Raw genomic sequence first — 16,389 nt, 5'->3', positions numbered from 1 at the left:
TTCTGTCAGGATATTACTCAGCAGCATCTCTGTAATCAGCTAACAGTGATGCTTATTGAGAAATGCACACGGTTCCACATCCACTGCAGTCATCATCTTTGTGAAGAGCCAATGTCTTCCTATGATGCCAAGATAAATGATGAAAACTTGACTAAGTGTTTGCAAAGCCTGAAAGAAATGTACCAGGACTTGGCGACCAAGGATACCTACTGTGAGAATGAGGCAGAGTTCAGAGGCTACCACGTTCTGCTTAATCTCAATGAGGGAGATATTCTCCGGTGAGTAATAAGTCCATTGCTCCATATTTATTGCATCAGGCTCCCACATCTGATAAAATATGACTTGATCCTAACTTGGGTAATATTGGACAAGTCGGATCACAGAGTAAAACCTGACCTGTGTTTTAACTTTGCAGTTTGGTTTCTGACCATGGTGGTCAGTCACTTTGGCAACCTCCTGAGAGCATATAATGTACATCTTAACAAACGAACACAAGTTAATTCCATGAAATAATAGAAACAAAACAAATATAGCAATTTAGAAAGAACTTGTCATGAAGAGTATAAACAAGATTTGGTCCTTTTCCCGGTAATAATCTTTCACAGGCACTTCACCTGAGAAATAGCATTCCTGTCTTCACTCTTAACCGAATTCAAGTCAAGGGGACTTAAGGAGAAATTAAAGACATCTCTTCAGGAGTTCCTCATGGGAGTGTCCTAGGTCCAACTATCTCATCAATGACCTTCCCTCTATCATCAGGTTAGATATGGGCATGTTCAGCACCTTGTGTGACTCCTCAGATACTGAAGAAGTCGATGTCCTAATGCAGCAAGAGCTAGACAGCATCCAGGTTTGGGCTAACAAGTAGCAAGTAACACTGTACGAATGCTAGGTAATGACCATCTCCAACAAGAGAAAATCTAACCCTATCCCCTTGACATTGTGTGTCATACCATCACTGTGGGGATTACCGTTGACCAGAAACTGATCTAGACTATCCATATGAGGAAAGTGGCTACAAGAGCAACTAAGAGGGTAGGGATCCTGCAGCGAGTAACTAACCATCCTCCAAAGTCTGCTGTCTATTTAGATACAAGTTAAGTGTGTGATGGGCTGCTCCCCACTTATTTGGATGAGTGCAGATCTAACAACGTTCAAGAAGTTTGACGCCACCCAGGACAAATCGGCCTACTTGATTGGCATCACATCCACACTCCTTTCACCATTGACACAAAGTTGCACAAACATGTACCATCTGCAAGATGGGCTTAGAAATTAACCGAGGCTCCTGAGACAGCATCTTCCAAAGTCATGACTGCCATTTAGAAGGACAGTGACAGCAGATACAGGGAACACCACAGTTGCAAGTTCTCCTCCAAGCTATGCACTATCCTGACTTGGAAATACATCAACATTCCTTCAATGTCACTTAATGACAATCCTGGAATTCCCTCCCCTAATAATATTGTGGTTGTAGCTACACCTAAAGGGCTGCAGCATTCAAGAAGGTGGCTCTTCACCACTTTCTCAAGGGCAACTAGTGATGGGCAATAAATGCTGGCCTAGCCTTTGAAGCTTACTTCCCCTGAATACTGATAAAGTCACTTTCAGATTTCTGCACATTCTTCAAATGTGGTTCTCTATTATTATCTTGTCCTGAAATATAGCCACAAGTTTAATCACTGTACTCTGAACTCTTAAGATAAAATATAAGGCTTTCCCAGCTATGTCTACTTTGACTATTAAATACCTTAAGACTTCATGAGATTGGCCTGGAGACTGCCAAAACTAACTTGCAGAAGGACGACATTGTTGCCTCTCTTCTGCGTCTCTCTGGATCATAAATTTTAAATGCGTAAACTCTTCAGCAATTATCTCACCAGGTGGCTTGCTCAGGCATTTAGCTGAAATCACAGGATTTCTTTCAAAGCTTGTTTAGAACTAATGTAGAAAAAAAGTCTCTGACCCATTAAAAAATCCTCCTGGGAACTGTAATGCAAAACCTTAGTTTCCAAATAATAATATATTATAAACCTTCATCACAGTGGATGGTCATTTGATTATGAAGATGCATGCATCAGGGGGTGGATCATATCTCAGTTTTCTACATTGACAAGTATAGATGTGAAAAAGTCAGCCAGGTGGACTGCGTAGAATATACGTTCCCTGATTGGGCTGTTAATCTGAGCCTTGGCTGACAGATATAAACCGGAGTGTCAGAAGTTCAGATCACTTAGAGTTGGCTCTAAGGAAGCCAGACCGCTGTCAAGTACTACGCATATGTAAATAAGGGGTGACTTGGTGAGGGGATATTAGCCTCTGTGGAATTATTTGAATAGGGATGTCATTAGCTTCCTTAAAATCTCAACTCCCAACACATGAATTATTCAATTTCTAAAATACCAGAAATTGCATTGGTGAGTTGCAGTAATTTGTGGTAACTCCTGTCAGCACTAGGATAGAGAATGTGTAAGAGGTACAATGGAGGAAAGTTCTTGGATAACCTCAGGTCATCTCAAAATGTTTGGAAGTGCTATTATTTGGAGATTTAGCCCATTGTGCTTTATCGCCGAGATTTTTGAGATATTGTACATTTTTTAAATAGATGCACAGCAACTCAGTGAAAAGCAACAGCTTCACCTCTAATATTTTCAGTCACTTGGGCCATTGATTTCACAAAACCTATATCAGAAAATCATGGAACTCAGAAGGAAGCCATTTTACCCACCATCCTGGTTCTTTGAAAGAACTATTCAGTTAGTCCCACCTGCACGCTTTTATTCTAATGCCCTGCAGTTTTTTTCCTGTTATCTCCCCTTATCTTTTTCTGCTCTCAAGGGGAAATAAAACAGCCTTGCTTGTTCTTCCATAAAACTAAATGACCTCACCTTGATATCATCCTGATAAATTTGTTTTGTGCAGTCTTCAGGTCTTGACTTGCTTCCTAATGACCAAAACTGAACACAATCTAAACCAGGGCTGACCAGTGTTTTATAAAGATTTTCAAATGCCTTGTACCCTGCAAAATCAAGAATCCCAAATGGCTTTTTACAACAATAGCAGCTACAGTTTGGATTTATAAAGCAACTTTAATACTATACAACATGCCAATGAACACCACAAAACTGTTGGTAATCAAAGTTCAATAGCAAATTAAGAATATTAAAAACTGGCAAAGTTTGGTGAAAAAGATGAATTTTGGGGGCCATCTTAGAGGAGAGGGAGTTGGAAAGGTATAGGGAGCGCACTCCAGAGTGTAGGGCTGAGGTAGCTGAAGACATGGCTGCTACTGTTAGAGTAACTGAGCACAGAGGTATGGAACATGCCGGAATTGGAGGAGCTTTGAGATCTACAAGTCTGGTAGGACTGGAGGAGGCGAAATGCTGGAGGCCAGCTTGGAATTGGTAAGCTTGGGAATGAAGGATGAACCAGACTTGGTGTGAGCTAAGATGAGGTTATCAGAGCCTTGGATGAGCTCAGTTTTAGTACGTAAGATGGGGCACCAGCCAGGACCAGGATTGCATTGAAATAGTCAATCTAAAGGTAACAGTTATGGGATCATTATTTCTATATCAGGTGAACAGAGACAGGGTCCGAATCTGAGAAGTTTTTGTTATTGACTGTAGTTGCCCCTTTATTAGATTCAGCTCTGGCACCTCAGTGTACAGGTTTTAAAATGAGTGATCTACTATTTTCATGTTCTGTACTCTTACAGAGAAGTCCAGCAGTTGCGTCCAGTTGTCCGGAACTCCCCCGAGGTGAAATTGGCAGTCCAGGCTTTTGCTGCTCTTAACAACAATAACTTTGTGCGGTTTTTCAAGCTGGTTAGATCAGCCTCCTATCTGAATGCTTGCATTTTGCATCGTTACTTCAAACAGGTATGGCCAATTGCCCAACAAGCTGAGAAATGTACTAGCTTATGAGTCTCTTTTTAGTGGTGATGGTGCATTGTGTGAAAGCAAGGAATTGTGATAATTTCACAAAGCTGCTGGTTGCGGCTGACCATGATTTTGTGGATTTTTTTCTTTGCTTTACTGTAAAATTTGATGCAACTGTCTGATTTTACCCATTCAGCTATTATTGTTCTACTTTCCAGTTTTGTTCTTTCCATGTGTTTACCTCTTCTTAAGATGTTGAAGTATATTTGGTCTCCATAGGTATCAGCATTTCTGTACACTGCTGTCACTTGTTTATGTGGAAATCCTAATGAATGTTACTGTACTGTTCAATCGCAAAGGCTTTATGTTTGAGCCTGCTCTTCAGCTTGTCCTTCACCTGTACAACCCAGCTAGGTGATAATCAGGAGAGGAAATCTGGTTGATTTTCCAAATCCCAGACCAAAAGAAGCCTAGAAGTAAATTGAGATGTTCTCAATCACCATTTTAGTCGTACATTTCAGGAAGGACTGACAATCTATGAATTGGGAATAGCATGGCTTCAACAGCAGATTGATTTGGAAACTTAGAATGATTACCTTTCTGAAAGTTCTGTTGTCTTTTGATAAACCATTTACCCAGAAAATGGAACACCACCTATTAGTTTAGCAAAACCTTTTTTCTGCAAGTCCTTTCCTGCTATTAAGTGCTAATGCTCTTTTCTTTCTGCTTCATAAAGTAACTACTGTAGCCTCTGCATTGAGTTGGTTTGCCTGCTACATTAGTGCAGTTAGTTCACTGCAGAATAATGCCATTACATTCTGGTCTGTTCTTGAATTTTCAACCTGAGTGCTAGTTAGGATCTTGTTTGCTCAGATTTTGAAATCTAAGTTCTAGTCCAGATTGATGAGAGAAAACTGCTGTCTCCCCATCCTTTGCTGCTGACTATGAGGACCCAAAGCAAATGAGGTCTGAGGCAGCCTTGTTATGCATCCACAGTAACGTCAATCTATTCGTTTAACTGCCCATTGGGACTCGTGTGCAAATCTTCATGATAAGATTGGCTGGCCAAACAAAAGGTGGCACTGACTCTTTAAAACAAAGTAGTCTTCAGGTACAGTCAATTGAGTCTTAAGATCCAGTTTGCTTTCTTCACCGAATCTTGATTTACTTAATGTTAAGCAAATCTCATGACCCAAGCTGACTTGGATCTCATTTGGATTCGGTCCACTTTCAAGTTGGATCCTGCCTCTGAATTCATTTACAGCACTACATACTGACACTACAGCTATAGTAGAATGTCGTTTTCTTTTGTGCGGAGCTTCTGATTTGAGAGTGCTTGATGTTGAGTGCTGGATGCTAAAGCTGGAGAAGTATTTTGGCCCTAGATAGCCATCACCCTAATCTGTACATGACCAGGCTCCAAATTGATTACTCCAAATTCCTGTCTACCCACAGAATCATTGAAAACCTTCCTTGCTCACCAAAAAACAATGTATCTCTGCCTTAAAAATATTCAATGACTCTGCTTCCACTGATGAGACTTCAAAAGACTTTCCATCTGCTGAGAAATACATTTTCTCCCTATATATCTTAAATGGGTCATCCCTTCTTTTGAAGCAGTGACTCCTAGTTCTAGAATCTCCATCTAGAGAAGGCATCCTTTCCTAATTCACCTGTCTAGACCCCTCGGGTTCTTTTATATTTTAATCAAATTGCCTTTTACTCCCCTAAACTGCAGCTGATACAAGCCTAGCCTGTACATCCTTTCTTAATAAGGCAACTCTGTCATTCCAGCAAATCTTTTCTGAACTGCTTTCATTGCATTTATGCCTTCCTTAAATATGGAAGCCACTGTTGCACACACTACTCCAGATTGAGTTTCACCAGTGCCCTGGATAAGTGAAGCATAATCTTCCTACTTGTAAAAACCGAAAGAACTGCGGATGCTGTAAATCATGAACTTCCTACTTGTAGGATCTTCCTACTCGTGTTCAATTCACCTCACAATAAACTATAACATTCTTTTCTAATTACTTGCTGTACAGTACTTTCATGATAACCTTCTGTGATGCATACACAAAGTCATCCAAATTCAAAGCATCCAAGTTCAGCAGTTTCTCACCACTTACATAATGTGCTCTTTTATTTTTTTTCTGGTTGAAATGGATAATTCACATTTCCTCATGCTTCTGTTGCCACGTCTTTGCCCACCCACTTAACCTGTCCGTACCTTTTTGTAGCCTCCTATGTCCTTTTCACAAATTACTTTCCTACCTATTTTTGTGTCATTGGTAAATTTAACAGCCATATCTTCTGTCCTTTCATCATGCATCATAGTGTTGAAGGTTTGCATGGTGAATAATTCATTTAAACGTGTGTAAGAAAATTTTCTTTATCAATCTATCAATGTTCCTACTGGAGGAGCAAAACTTGATCTTCTCTTGGATAGTAAGGCACAGCAAATGACTGAAGTGATAGTAGGGGAACACTTTGGGTCTAGTGAGCATAATTCTATTAATTTTAGAGTAGTTATGGAAAAAGATAAGCCTTCCATAAAAGTTAGTTTTAATCGAAGCAAGGCAAATTTTCGTGGTATAAGACAAGAACTTTCAGAAGTTGACCAGAGTAGACCATTCATACGTAAAGGGGTGACTGATGTGTGGGAGGCTTTCAAAGGTGTGATAACGAGTATTTGGAGGCATTATGTTCCTGTTAGAGTGAAAAGTGAGGCTTGTAGGATTAGGGAGGAAACTGGAGTCCCTAGCAGAAATACTTGCGTTATCTATAACTAAAGGTGAGGTGTTGGATGACTGGAGAGTGGCTAATGCTGAGTCTTCGTTTAAAAAGGGATGTAAGGAGAAGCCTGGGAACTATAGACCAGCGAGTCTGACTTCGGTGGTAGGTAAGCTGTTGAAGGTGATTCTGAAAGATAGCATTACGTTCACTTGGAGAAGCATAGAATGATTAGGGTAGTCAGTACAGTTCTGTGCAAGCGAAATCATGTATCACAAATTTGGCAGAGCTTTTAGAGGAAGTAACCCAGAAGATTGATGATGGCAGACCGGTGGACGTTGTTTACTTGGACTTTATTAAAGCCTTTGACAAGATTCCACATGGTAGACTTTTATTATTACAGTTAAATCACATGGGATTCAGGGTGAGCTTGCCAATTGGATGCAAAATTGCTTTAATGGCAGGAGACAGAGTGGTGATGGAGGGTTGTTTTTAGGACTGGAGGCCTGTTGTCAGCGACGTTTCACAGGGATTGGTGCTGGGTCCACTTTTGTTTGTCATTTATCTAAACGATTTAAATGAGAATTTTGAAGTCATGGTTATTAAGTTCGTGGATGACGCCAAAATTGGTGGTATAGTGTAATGGACTGTGAAGAAGGATATCTGAGATGACAAAGAGATCTTGATCAATTGGGTCAATGAGCTGAAGATCGGCACATGGCTTGAATTTGGATAAATGTGAGGTTATTGCATTTTGGTAAAACAAACAAAGGCAGGACTTATATAATTAAAAGTACGGCTTTAGGTAGTGTTGTAAAACAGAGAGACCTAGGGTTTCAGGTACACAATTCTTTGAAGTTTGCATCACATATAGATAGCGTAGTTAGGCATTTAGCACCCTTTCCTTCATTGTTTAGTTTTTTGAGTATGGGAGTTGGGACGTCATGTTGAGGTGAGGCCTCTCCTGGAGTATTGTGCAGTCCTGGTTGCCCTATTATAGGAAGGATATTATTAAGCTAGAGAGGGTTCAGAAAAGATTTACCAGGATGTTGTCGAGAATGGAGGGCTTGAATAATGAGAGGCTGGATAGGCAGGGACTGTTTTAGCTGGAGTGAAGGAGGTTGAGAGATGACTGTATAAGGTTTATAAAATCATGAGGTATAGGTGCAGTAAATGGCAGGTGTCTTTTCTCTAAGGTAGGGGATTTCAAGACCGGGGGCATATTTTTAAGGTGAGGAGAAAGATTTTGAAAAAGGACCTGAAGGGCAACGTTTTTACACAGTGGTTCATATGTGGAATGAATTTCCAGAGGAAGTAATTGATGTGGGTATCATTACAACATTTACAAGACATTTGGATAAGTACACGGATAAGAAATGTTTGGATGGATAGTGAGAACTGGTTAGCACTGCTGCTTCACGGTGCCAGGGACGTGGGTTTGATTCCACCCTCGGGTGACTGCCTGTGTGGAGTTTGCACATTCTCGTGTCTGGTTGGGTTTCCTCCAGGTGCGCTGGTTTCCTCCCACAGTCCAAAGAAGTGCAGGTTAGATGGATTGGCCATAGTTTCTAGGAATGTGCAGGCTAGGTAGATTAGCCATGGGAAATGCAGGGTTACAGGGATAGAGTAGGGAGGGGGGTCTGGATGGGATGCAGTTCAGAGAATTGGTGTGGACTCCATGGGCTGAATGGCCTGCTTCCACATTGTAGGGGTTCTATGATATGGACCAAGTGGAAGCAGGTGGGCCTAGTTTATTTTGCGATTATGAGCAGCACGGATTGGTTGGACTGATGGTCTGTTTCTGTGCTATATGACTGTATAGGACAATATATTTATGCTCAGTGCAGCTGATTTTACTTGTTGGCTGACTTATGATAAACTATTGTCTTTTCTCCCACATTGTATTAATGAACTCTCAGGATCAGGCAGGTGCAGACAATGAAAAAAGCATTGTTTGTGTTGTTGCTTTCTCTCAGGTACGTCGTGAGGCTTTGAAGACTTTGACTTTTGCATTCACAGTCAGTTCTCAGCGATCCACAATGTTTCCAATGGAGACTCTTGTTCGAATGTTGCTTTTTAAGGATTGTGAAGAGGCAGAAGAATTCACCAGGGACTACGGTCTAAGTTTAAGTGATGGGTAAGTGTTAAAACGATATGGGGTATTTAGTGTTTTTAAAACATCTTCCTTACTTAATTTTCTTCTCAAGGCATATTTTGTAGGTATAACAGATACAACAATTGTCATTTTGTTGCTTCCCTCCTTCATCCTAATGTGCTGACTACTCAGTGTGATCTCCATTCTGTCCAGTCAAACTGAGATCAGATGAACACCAGAATGGTTCTCAATTCCATAAGGCCTAGAAGATTTTCTGCTCCATCTTGCTTTTCTAACCTTAACATCCTACATTGCTCTATCTTAGCTTGATGGAAATGTCAGGCGTACTCTTTCCTTATACTTGGCATTCATTATCTCTCTTGACTGAATATTAAATTTGAGGGCCTTGCTGTTGCCCCTGTGTTCTTCTTGAAATCTCCCAGTGTGTCTTTCTTACTTTGTGTCTTTTGTCTGTTTTTATGCCATTAGCAATATTCGTTTTGCTTTTAAATACTTCACTAACTCCATCCTGTCTGTTAAACTTATATGGTGGAGGGTTGTCTAAGCTGTTTCAACGTGCATTGACTGGAGCCCTTTGGGCAGTGTTTCATATTTAGGTAATTTATTCCTTTCAATTAAATTTTACTCTCGTTTTGGACATGTTGTGGTATTCTGATTTGGAGTTCATCCATCAGTGAGGCAAAAATGCTGAGAAATGTCCTTCGCAACATCTGTGTGCTCAAAATTTAAATGAACCAAATTGGAGAAGATGAGACAAGTATATATGAGTTGTCTGGTTTTTGAAGATAATTAGGATTTTGTTTTAAAATTTTAAATGCATTAATCTGATGGTTATTGTTTGCACATTGATGAAAGTTTTGAACACTTTTAAATTTGTTCTGTTTACCTATTCTTCCCAAATTGTTTTCATGAAATGCCCTGACTTGACTTGCCCCTTTACAGTTGTGAAAAAACCTACTTCAGATCATGGTCATGTGACAATAAGGAAAACTCTGAATACGTATCTCTTCGTCACTATATTAACAATATGACATCCATCCTCATCCTCATCTGCAGAGAATGCCTCCTTGTTGAACTGTTCCTGGATGTTTGCCTTTTGCTTTGGAAAGCTGACAAACATGAAATGGAATCTCCCATACCTCTGCAATGTCCATTGTTTGTTTTGAACATGGTTTTCCACTTGCTGTAGTTGTCCATTTCACCTTGTCTCCAATTGACAGCAATTTTAACTGTCCACAGGCTAAACCATACTTGAAGCATTTGAGCAACTTTCACACAAATTTGGAATGATGTATGGCCTGTGAATTTGTACTGTAGCATGGTCAAACTGCTCCAATTAGTTGGCACAGTCACATGACAAGTGTGCAGGAGTTCACCATGCAGAGTTACCAGTCTGGAGATTTGGTTTATGGCTTATCTTTCTAGTAGTAGTTCTGCCAGTGAGAATGGCTGACAACTTTTCCACAGCTGGAGTTTCATGCTATCTGAATTTTGCTCTTTATGATTTCACTGTATGATAGGAATCCTTATTTTTCTATCACCATTATTAAGCTGTTCAGCTTAAAGTTCGCTGAGCTTGATCTAGCTCTGTTTTTAGATGCAACAATCACAGCAGCCAGTCTTCAGTCTTGTGGCATTCCCTTTTTATATGTTTAAATGTCCATAAACTTGTTGTATGCATTCCTTAGTGAGATATTTATTTGTTATTTACATAAATGATCTGGATGTGAATGTACGAGCCATGATTAATAAGTTTGCGGGCGATACAAAATTAGGAGGCATTGTTGATTGCGAAGCAGGTAATCAAGAATTACAGAGGGATCTTGATCAGATGAGGATTGGCAAATGCAATTTAATACAGATAAGTGCGAGGTGTTGCATTTTGGAAAGTCAAACCAAGGTAGGACTTATACAATAAATGGTAAGGTCCTGAGGAGTGTTGTGGAACAGAGGGACCTAGAAATACAAGTACATAGTTCGTTGAAAGTGGCGTCACAGGTGGACACGGTGGTGAAGAAGGCATTTAGCATACTGGCCATCAGTGGTCGAGGCATTGAGTCTCGGAGTTGGGATGGTATGTTATAGTTGTATAAGTTGTTGGTGAGGCTGCACTTGAGAGTATCGTATACAGTTTTGGTCACCCTGTTATAGGAAAGACATAGTTAAACTGGAACGTGGACAAAGAGGATTTACAAGGAAATGGCCAAGACTAGTAGGCTAGAGTTATATGGAGAGGTTGGCCAGGATAGGACTTCATTTCTTGGAACGTGGGAGAATGAGGGTGACCTTATTGAGGTATTTAAATCATGAGGGGTTTAGATAGAATGAATGCATATAGTCTTTTTCCCAGGGATGGGGAATTGAAAATTGGAGGGCATAGGTTTAAGATGGGTGGGAAAAGATTTAAGAAGGACCTGAGGGGCAAATTCTACACACAGAAGGTGGTGTGTATATGGAATGGGCTGCCAGAGAAAGTGGTTGAAGCAGGTACAATAGCAACATTGAAACAACATTTGGACAGGTACGTGGATGAGAAGGGTTTAGAGGGATATGGATTAAATGCAGGCAATTAGAAGTAGCTGAGTGGATATCACGATCAGCATGGACCTGTTTGGGCCGAAGGGCCTGTTTCCATGCTGTATTAGTCTATGGCTCTATGTCCTCATTTCCTTTTGTTAATTGTGCTTGAAGAATACTCTTACTATTCCTATTTATATTGCTTTATCATTCGGTTTTGAAGTTTCTCTTTGTCTTTCCTTTTCTTTTGTATTTCATTTTGTTATATTCTCCTTTGTTCATTTATCCCTTTTCTATCCGTGTCACATCATGATTGATTACTAGTCGTTCTTTTCAGGTGGGTTTATATTTCAACTATTAAACATAATTTCAAGTGTTTCCCACTGCTGATCTACTAGTTCATCAGTAATTTTTTTTCCCAATTTATTTCTTCTCTTGCCATTCTAATCTATTTAGAAACATATAAAATAGTACCAGGAGTAGGCTATTTAGCCCATCGAGCCTGCTCTGCCATTCAAACTGATCATGGCTAACCTTCTATCTCAATGTGCTTTCCACATAATCCTTGACACTTTTAACCTCTATAAATCTATCTGTTTTTTTCTTAATTATATTCAGTGACTTAGCATCTGCAGCCTCTCTGGTAGAATTGTCTCCTCATTTCAATTTTGAAATGGCCTACTGTATATCCTTGGACCATGACCCCTTGTTCTCCCCTCTCCTCCCGACCACATCCATAAAAGACCTCCAAATCTAGTCTGTCCAACTTTGAGAATTGTAGGAGTTTCAATGAGATCTCCCCTCGCTGTTCCAAACTCCAGTGAATACAAGCCCAGGCATTTTAATTCTGTCACAATGACAAATCAGCCATCACAGGAATCAGTCTGGCGAGCCTTTGCTGCACTGTCTCTATGGCAAATATATTTTTCCTCAGAGATCAAACCTGTACAGACTACAGTCACCAAGACCAAGTACAGCTGCAGCAAGTCTTCCTCGCTCCTGTACTCAAATCCTCTCGCAGTGAACGCCAATGCATCATATGCTTTCCTAACTGCATTGGCACGCTTACTTTTAGTGGCTGCTGTACAAGGACATGCAAGTTCCTTTGTACATCCATGTTATATTGTATCTGCCATGCAGTTGTCCAACTAAATTATGTTACCCCAACTTAATTTGTTTCTCTATGCCTAAATTATGTTGGGTAATCGTTCGTCATTGGATGAAATTGAACCACCTTGTAACAAGAACAAAAGAGACTATACAACCTAAGCAGTCTATCCTTTGTAATTGTCATGACATTTAATATGTTGCAGATGTGTTGAATTGAACCGATCAACGTTATCTGATCCAGATTATCCACTGTTGCCGAAGAAGTCCTTGTTTATTGATCAGAAACGGACTACACTGATTGGGGAGGTTGTGAATGGAGGACCTCTACCACCATTTACACCGCACATGCCTGTTTTGAGCTTTGATGGTCAAGGCCGATATATTGGGGAGAGCCGTGAATCAAGCATTCCTGGCCAGAAACCAATCCTGAGTGAAGAAGGTAAATTATCACATTATTTAATTTGGGTTTTTCAGATTAATTTCCTTTGATCAAAATAGAGTCTTTGCATGAATTTAATGAAGATGGTAGAACTCAAAACTGAACAGTGAACTGTTCTTGACCATGTTTTTAAAGTATAACATTCAAATTCAAGCAAAATGCAGACCAAAAATTTGAAAGGAGCACTGGAGAAGTAGAATTAAAATGCCCAAATTCTTGCTTGTTGATTTTGATCTTGTGAGATCTATTTTAGCATTCGACCTGCTATTAAGCACTCTGTCAGTTGCAGCATGAGTTAGCTACAGAGTATAAACTAATGTCCTGTAAAAAACAATATGTCTGCAGACCAATGTCAGCGTATCTATTGGCACACATTTTTTTAGTTTGCATACCAGCCTACCTTGACCTCTATCTCTCGAGTTGGATTGTAACTGAAATCCCATCTGCCTTGTGAAAGATCCCACAACATGTAACTTAAGTAAGAGCAGGACTACTATTTCCAGCAATGTGATTGATATTTCTTGACCAACATCACTAAAAATAAATAACTCTTATTGCTGTTTGAGAGCTTGTGCATAGTGCAAATCAGTTGTTCCATTTCTCTTTCTCCTTGTTCAAGATGGTTTTTCTGTTCGCATCTGTTGGAACTGAATTGAGATTCTGAAATTTCATGCAGGTTTCTAGCAGCCAAAAGACAGGGGTTTTTCATTTCATCAATCTGAGCTGAACCCAATGAATGAACAAATGAAAAAGTGCAGCACAGGAACAGGCCCTTCGGCCCTCCAAGCCTGTGCCAACTGTCATGCCCTAATTACTCTCAAAACAACCTGCTATTTTTCGATCCATATCCTTCTATTCCCTCCATATTCATGTATCCATCTAGGTGCCTCTAAAATGTCTTCAATGAGTCCGCTTCCACCACCACTTCTGGTAGCGCATTCCAGGCTGCTACCACTCTGCGTGAAAAACTTCCCTCGCACAACTCCCTTAAACTTTCGCCCTCTGACCTTGAACCTGTGCCCCCTTGTAATTGAAACTTCAACCCTGGGGAAAAGCCTCTGACTGTCTACCCTATCTATGCTGCTCATAATTTTGTATACCTCTATCAAGTCTCCTCTCAGCCGTCGTGTTTCCAGTGAAAACAATCCTAGTCTTTTTAACCTTTCCTCATAGTCAATGCCCTGGAGACCAGGCAACATCCTGGTGAACCTTCTCTGCACTCTGTCCAAAACTTCCACATCCTTCTGGTAGTGTGGTGACAAACTGCACACAATACTCCAAATGCGGCCTAACAAAGGTTTTATACAGCTGCAACATGTTTTGTCAACTCTTGTACTCCATGCCCCAGGCAATGAAGACGAGCATGCCAGATGCCGTCTTAATCACCTTGGCTACCTGTGTTGCCACTTTCAGGGAACTGTGGACCTGCGTGCCCAGATCCGTCTGAATGTTAGTGTTCTTAGGGGTTCTGCCATTTACAATAGAATTCACACCTAAATTTGATCTTCCAAAATGCATCACCTTGCATTTGGCTGGACTAAACACCATCTGCCATTTCTGTGCCCAAGTCGTCTGTCTATATCCTGTTGTATCCTTTCACAATCATTGGCATTATCAGCAACTCCACCAATCTTTGTGTCATCAGCAAACCTGCTTATCAGACTACCCACATTTTCCTCCAGATCATTTATATATACTACAAACAGCAAAGGACCTAAGACCGACCCCTGTGGAACACCACTAGTTACCGGTGTCCATTCTGAAACACATCCTTCCACCACTACTCTCTGTCTTCTATGACCAAGCTAGTTTTGTATCCATCTGGCCAACCCACCCCAAATCCCATGTGATTTTAGTTTTTGTACGAATCTGCCATGTGGGATGTTATCAAATGCCTTACTAAAGCCCATATAAACTCCATCCACAGCCCATCCCTCATTAATTATCCTTGTTACCTGTTCAAAAAATTCAATCAGGTTGGTGAGACATGACCTTCCCTGGACAAAACCATGCTGCCTGTCACTAACTAGTCCATTTTCTTCCAAATACACATATATCTTGTCCCTTAGTATCTTCTCCAAGAGCTTCCCCACCACAGATGTCAAGTTCACCAGTCTGTAGTTTTCTGGATTATCCCTGCACCTTTCCTTAAATGAGGGAACAACATTTGCTAATCTCCAGGCCTCTGGAGCTTCACCTGTAGTCCATGAGGATGTGAAGATATCTGCCAATTCCCCAACCTCTCTGATAAACCTGGGCTACATCCCATCTGGTCCTGGCGACTTGTCTATCTTAATGCAATTTAGGATTCCCAAATCTTCGTCTTTCAATATGTTGACGTGCTCTAGTGAGAAAGAAGAGCAGTTTAAGATGTTGACAGTCCTTGCTTTTTTTTGACAGGAAATCTAAGATTAAGCAAAATTATGTCAATTTTGTTTTCACTTTTAGGTGGTCAAGAAGCAGCAAAAAAAGTTGAAACTGAACTTCCTCCATCGTGTATTGGTAAGTAATGAGATTCTCTTGATTGTTTTGTAGCATTGTTGTACAGAATTAATGTCATGCTCTTGTAATATTTTGAAATGAAAGTTTTGTGTTTATCGAGCAGAGGAATGCAATACCTTGAGCTGATCCTAGGTGCGGAGCAAAGCTCTTTCTGTACTGACCAAACGATGTACCCTGAGCTTCACACAAAGATGAATGTTACCCACTGTATCTGTGTGGTATTTTATACATTATCTCTTTTATCTTGCCATCAGTCAGGCACTTCATCTATATGCCCTATGTCTGTATCCCAGAACTCTGATGTGAAAGGCTATTGTATAATCCACGCCAACATCTAGCCCCTGAAACATCATTATTTTGATATGACCCACTAAGTCACAAGTATTGCTCTGTTCTCAGCTGGAATCGCTAGTTGTAAGTAACTTATTACTCGGGTGGAGTTAACTTGTATATGGAACTTTAAAAGAATAAGGTGTAGATTTACATTACCTTCCAGCTGGTGTGGTTGCTCACATTCTTTGAATATACGTTAAGTTTCACATACAAATCGTTCTCTTTAGAAGTCCCTTTGTTTTCTCTGTCTCTAACCTGATGTGATTTTAGCTAAGTTTTTAATTGCTTTGTAACATCAGATATAAAATGATCCCTCTGGCCTGTAGATCACTAGAATGCTACATAAAATTCATTTTATAAAGTTATTTTATGATTTTCACTTGTTGGACATGGTCATTTGCCTGGCATTTGTAGTGTAAAAGTTACTTGTCACTAAAGTGTATAAATAACCCAGTGGCTGATTTTTTTTTTTGGTGGGGGGATTGCTTGCCATGAAAGGTGCATAACCAAGCAAAACCCAAAATGATTCCAAGATTTTTAAGCACAAAACAGAAATAACTCAAACATATTAAATAGATTGAACAGAAATAACAACTATGCATCAGAATCCTTAAACATTGGCGCACCTCACAATTTCGTTGCAATTCCAAGAACATTTAGTGCTCTACCAAGAACAAGACCCACTTCAGGTAATTTCCAAGAGAGAGACTTTTTTTAAAAATATTTTTGGGCTTGAAGTAATTAAGATTTAATTTATCTGC

General features: G+C 40.1%; 1 protein-coding gene across 1 annotated transcript in view; it reads left to right on the top strand.

Moving 5' to 3' along the window:
* LOC125483464 (minichromosome maintenance complex component 3 associated protein) overlaps window positions 1–15,303 on the top strand; it is a 35,136-nt gene extending 19,833 nt beyond the window's left edge. The window contains exons 8-12 of the mRNA XM_048598677.1: window positions 10–278; window positions 3,716–3,878; window positions 8,588–8,748; window positions 12,558–12,793; window positions 15,242–15,303. Of these exons, the coding sequence (XP_048454634.1) occupies window positions 10–278; window positions 3,716–3,878; window positions 8,588–8,748; window positions 12,558–12,793; window positions 15,242–15,303 (891 nt within the window). The remainder of the gene's footprint in view (window positions 1–9; window positions 279–3,715; window positions 3,879–8,587; window positions 8,749–12,557; window positions 12,794–15,241) is intronic.
* The last annotated feature ends 1,086 nt before the right edge of the window (window positions 15,304–16,389 follow it).

Source organism: Rhincodon typus, chromosome 7 (assembly GCF_021869965.1).
Source record: "Rhincodon typus isolate 14 chromosome 7, sRhiTyp1.1, whole genome shotgun sequence".
Classification (NCBI taxonomy): Eukaryota; Metazoa; Chordata; class Chondrichthyes; order Orectolobiformes; family Rhincodontidae; genus Rhincodon; species Rhincodon typus.
Note: the sequence above shows the minus strand (reverse complement) of the source record. Positions and strands in the feature narration are given on the sequence as shown.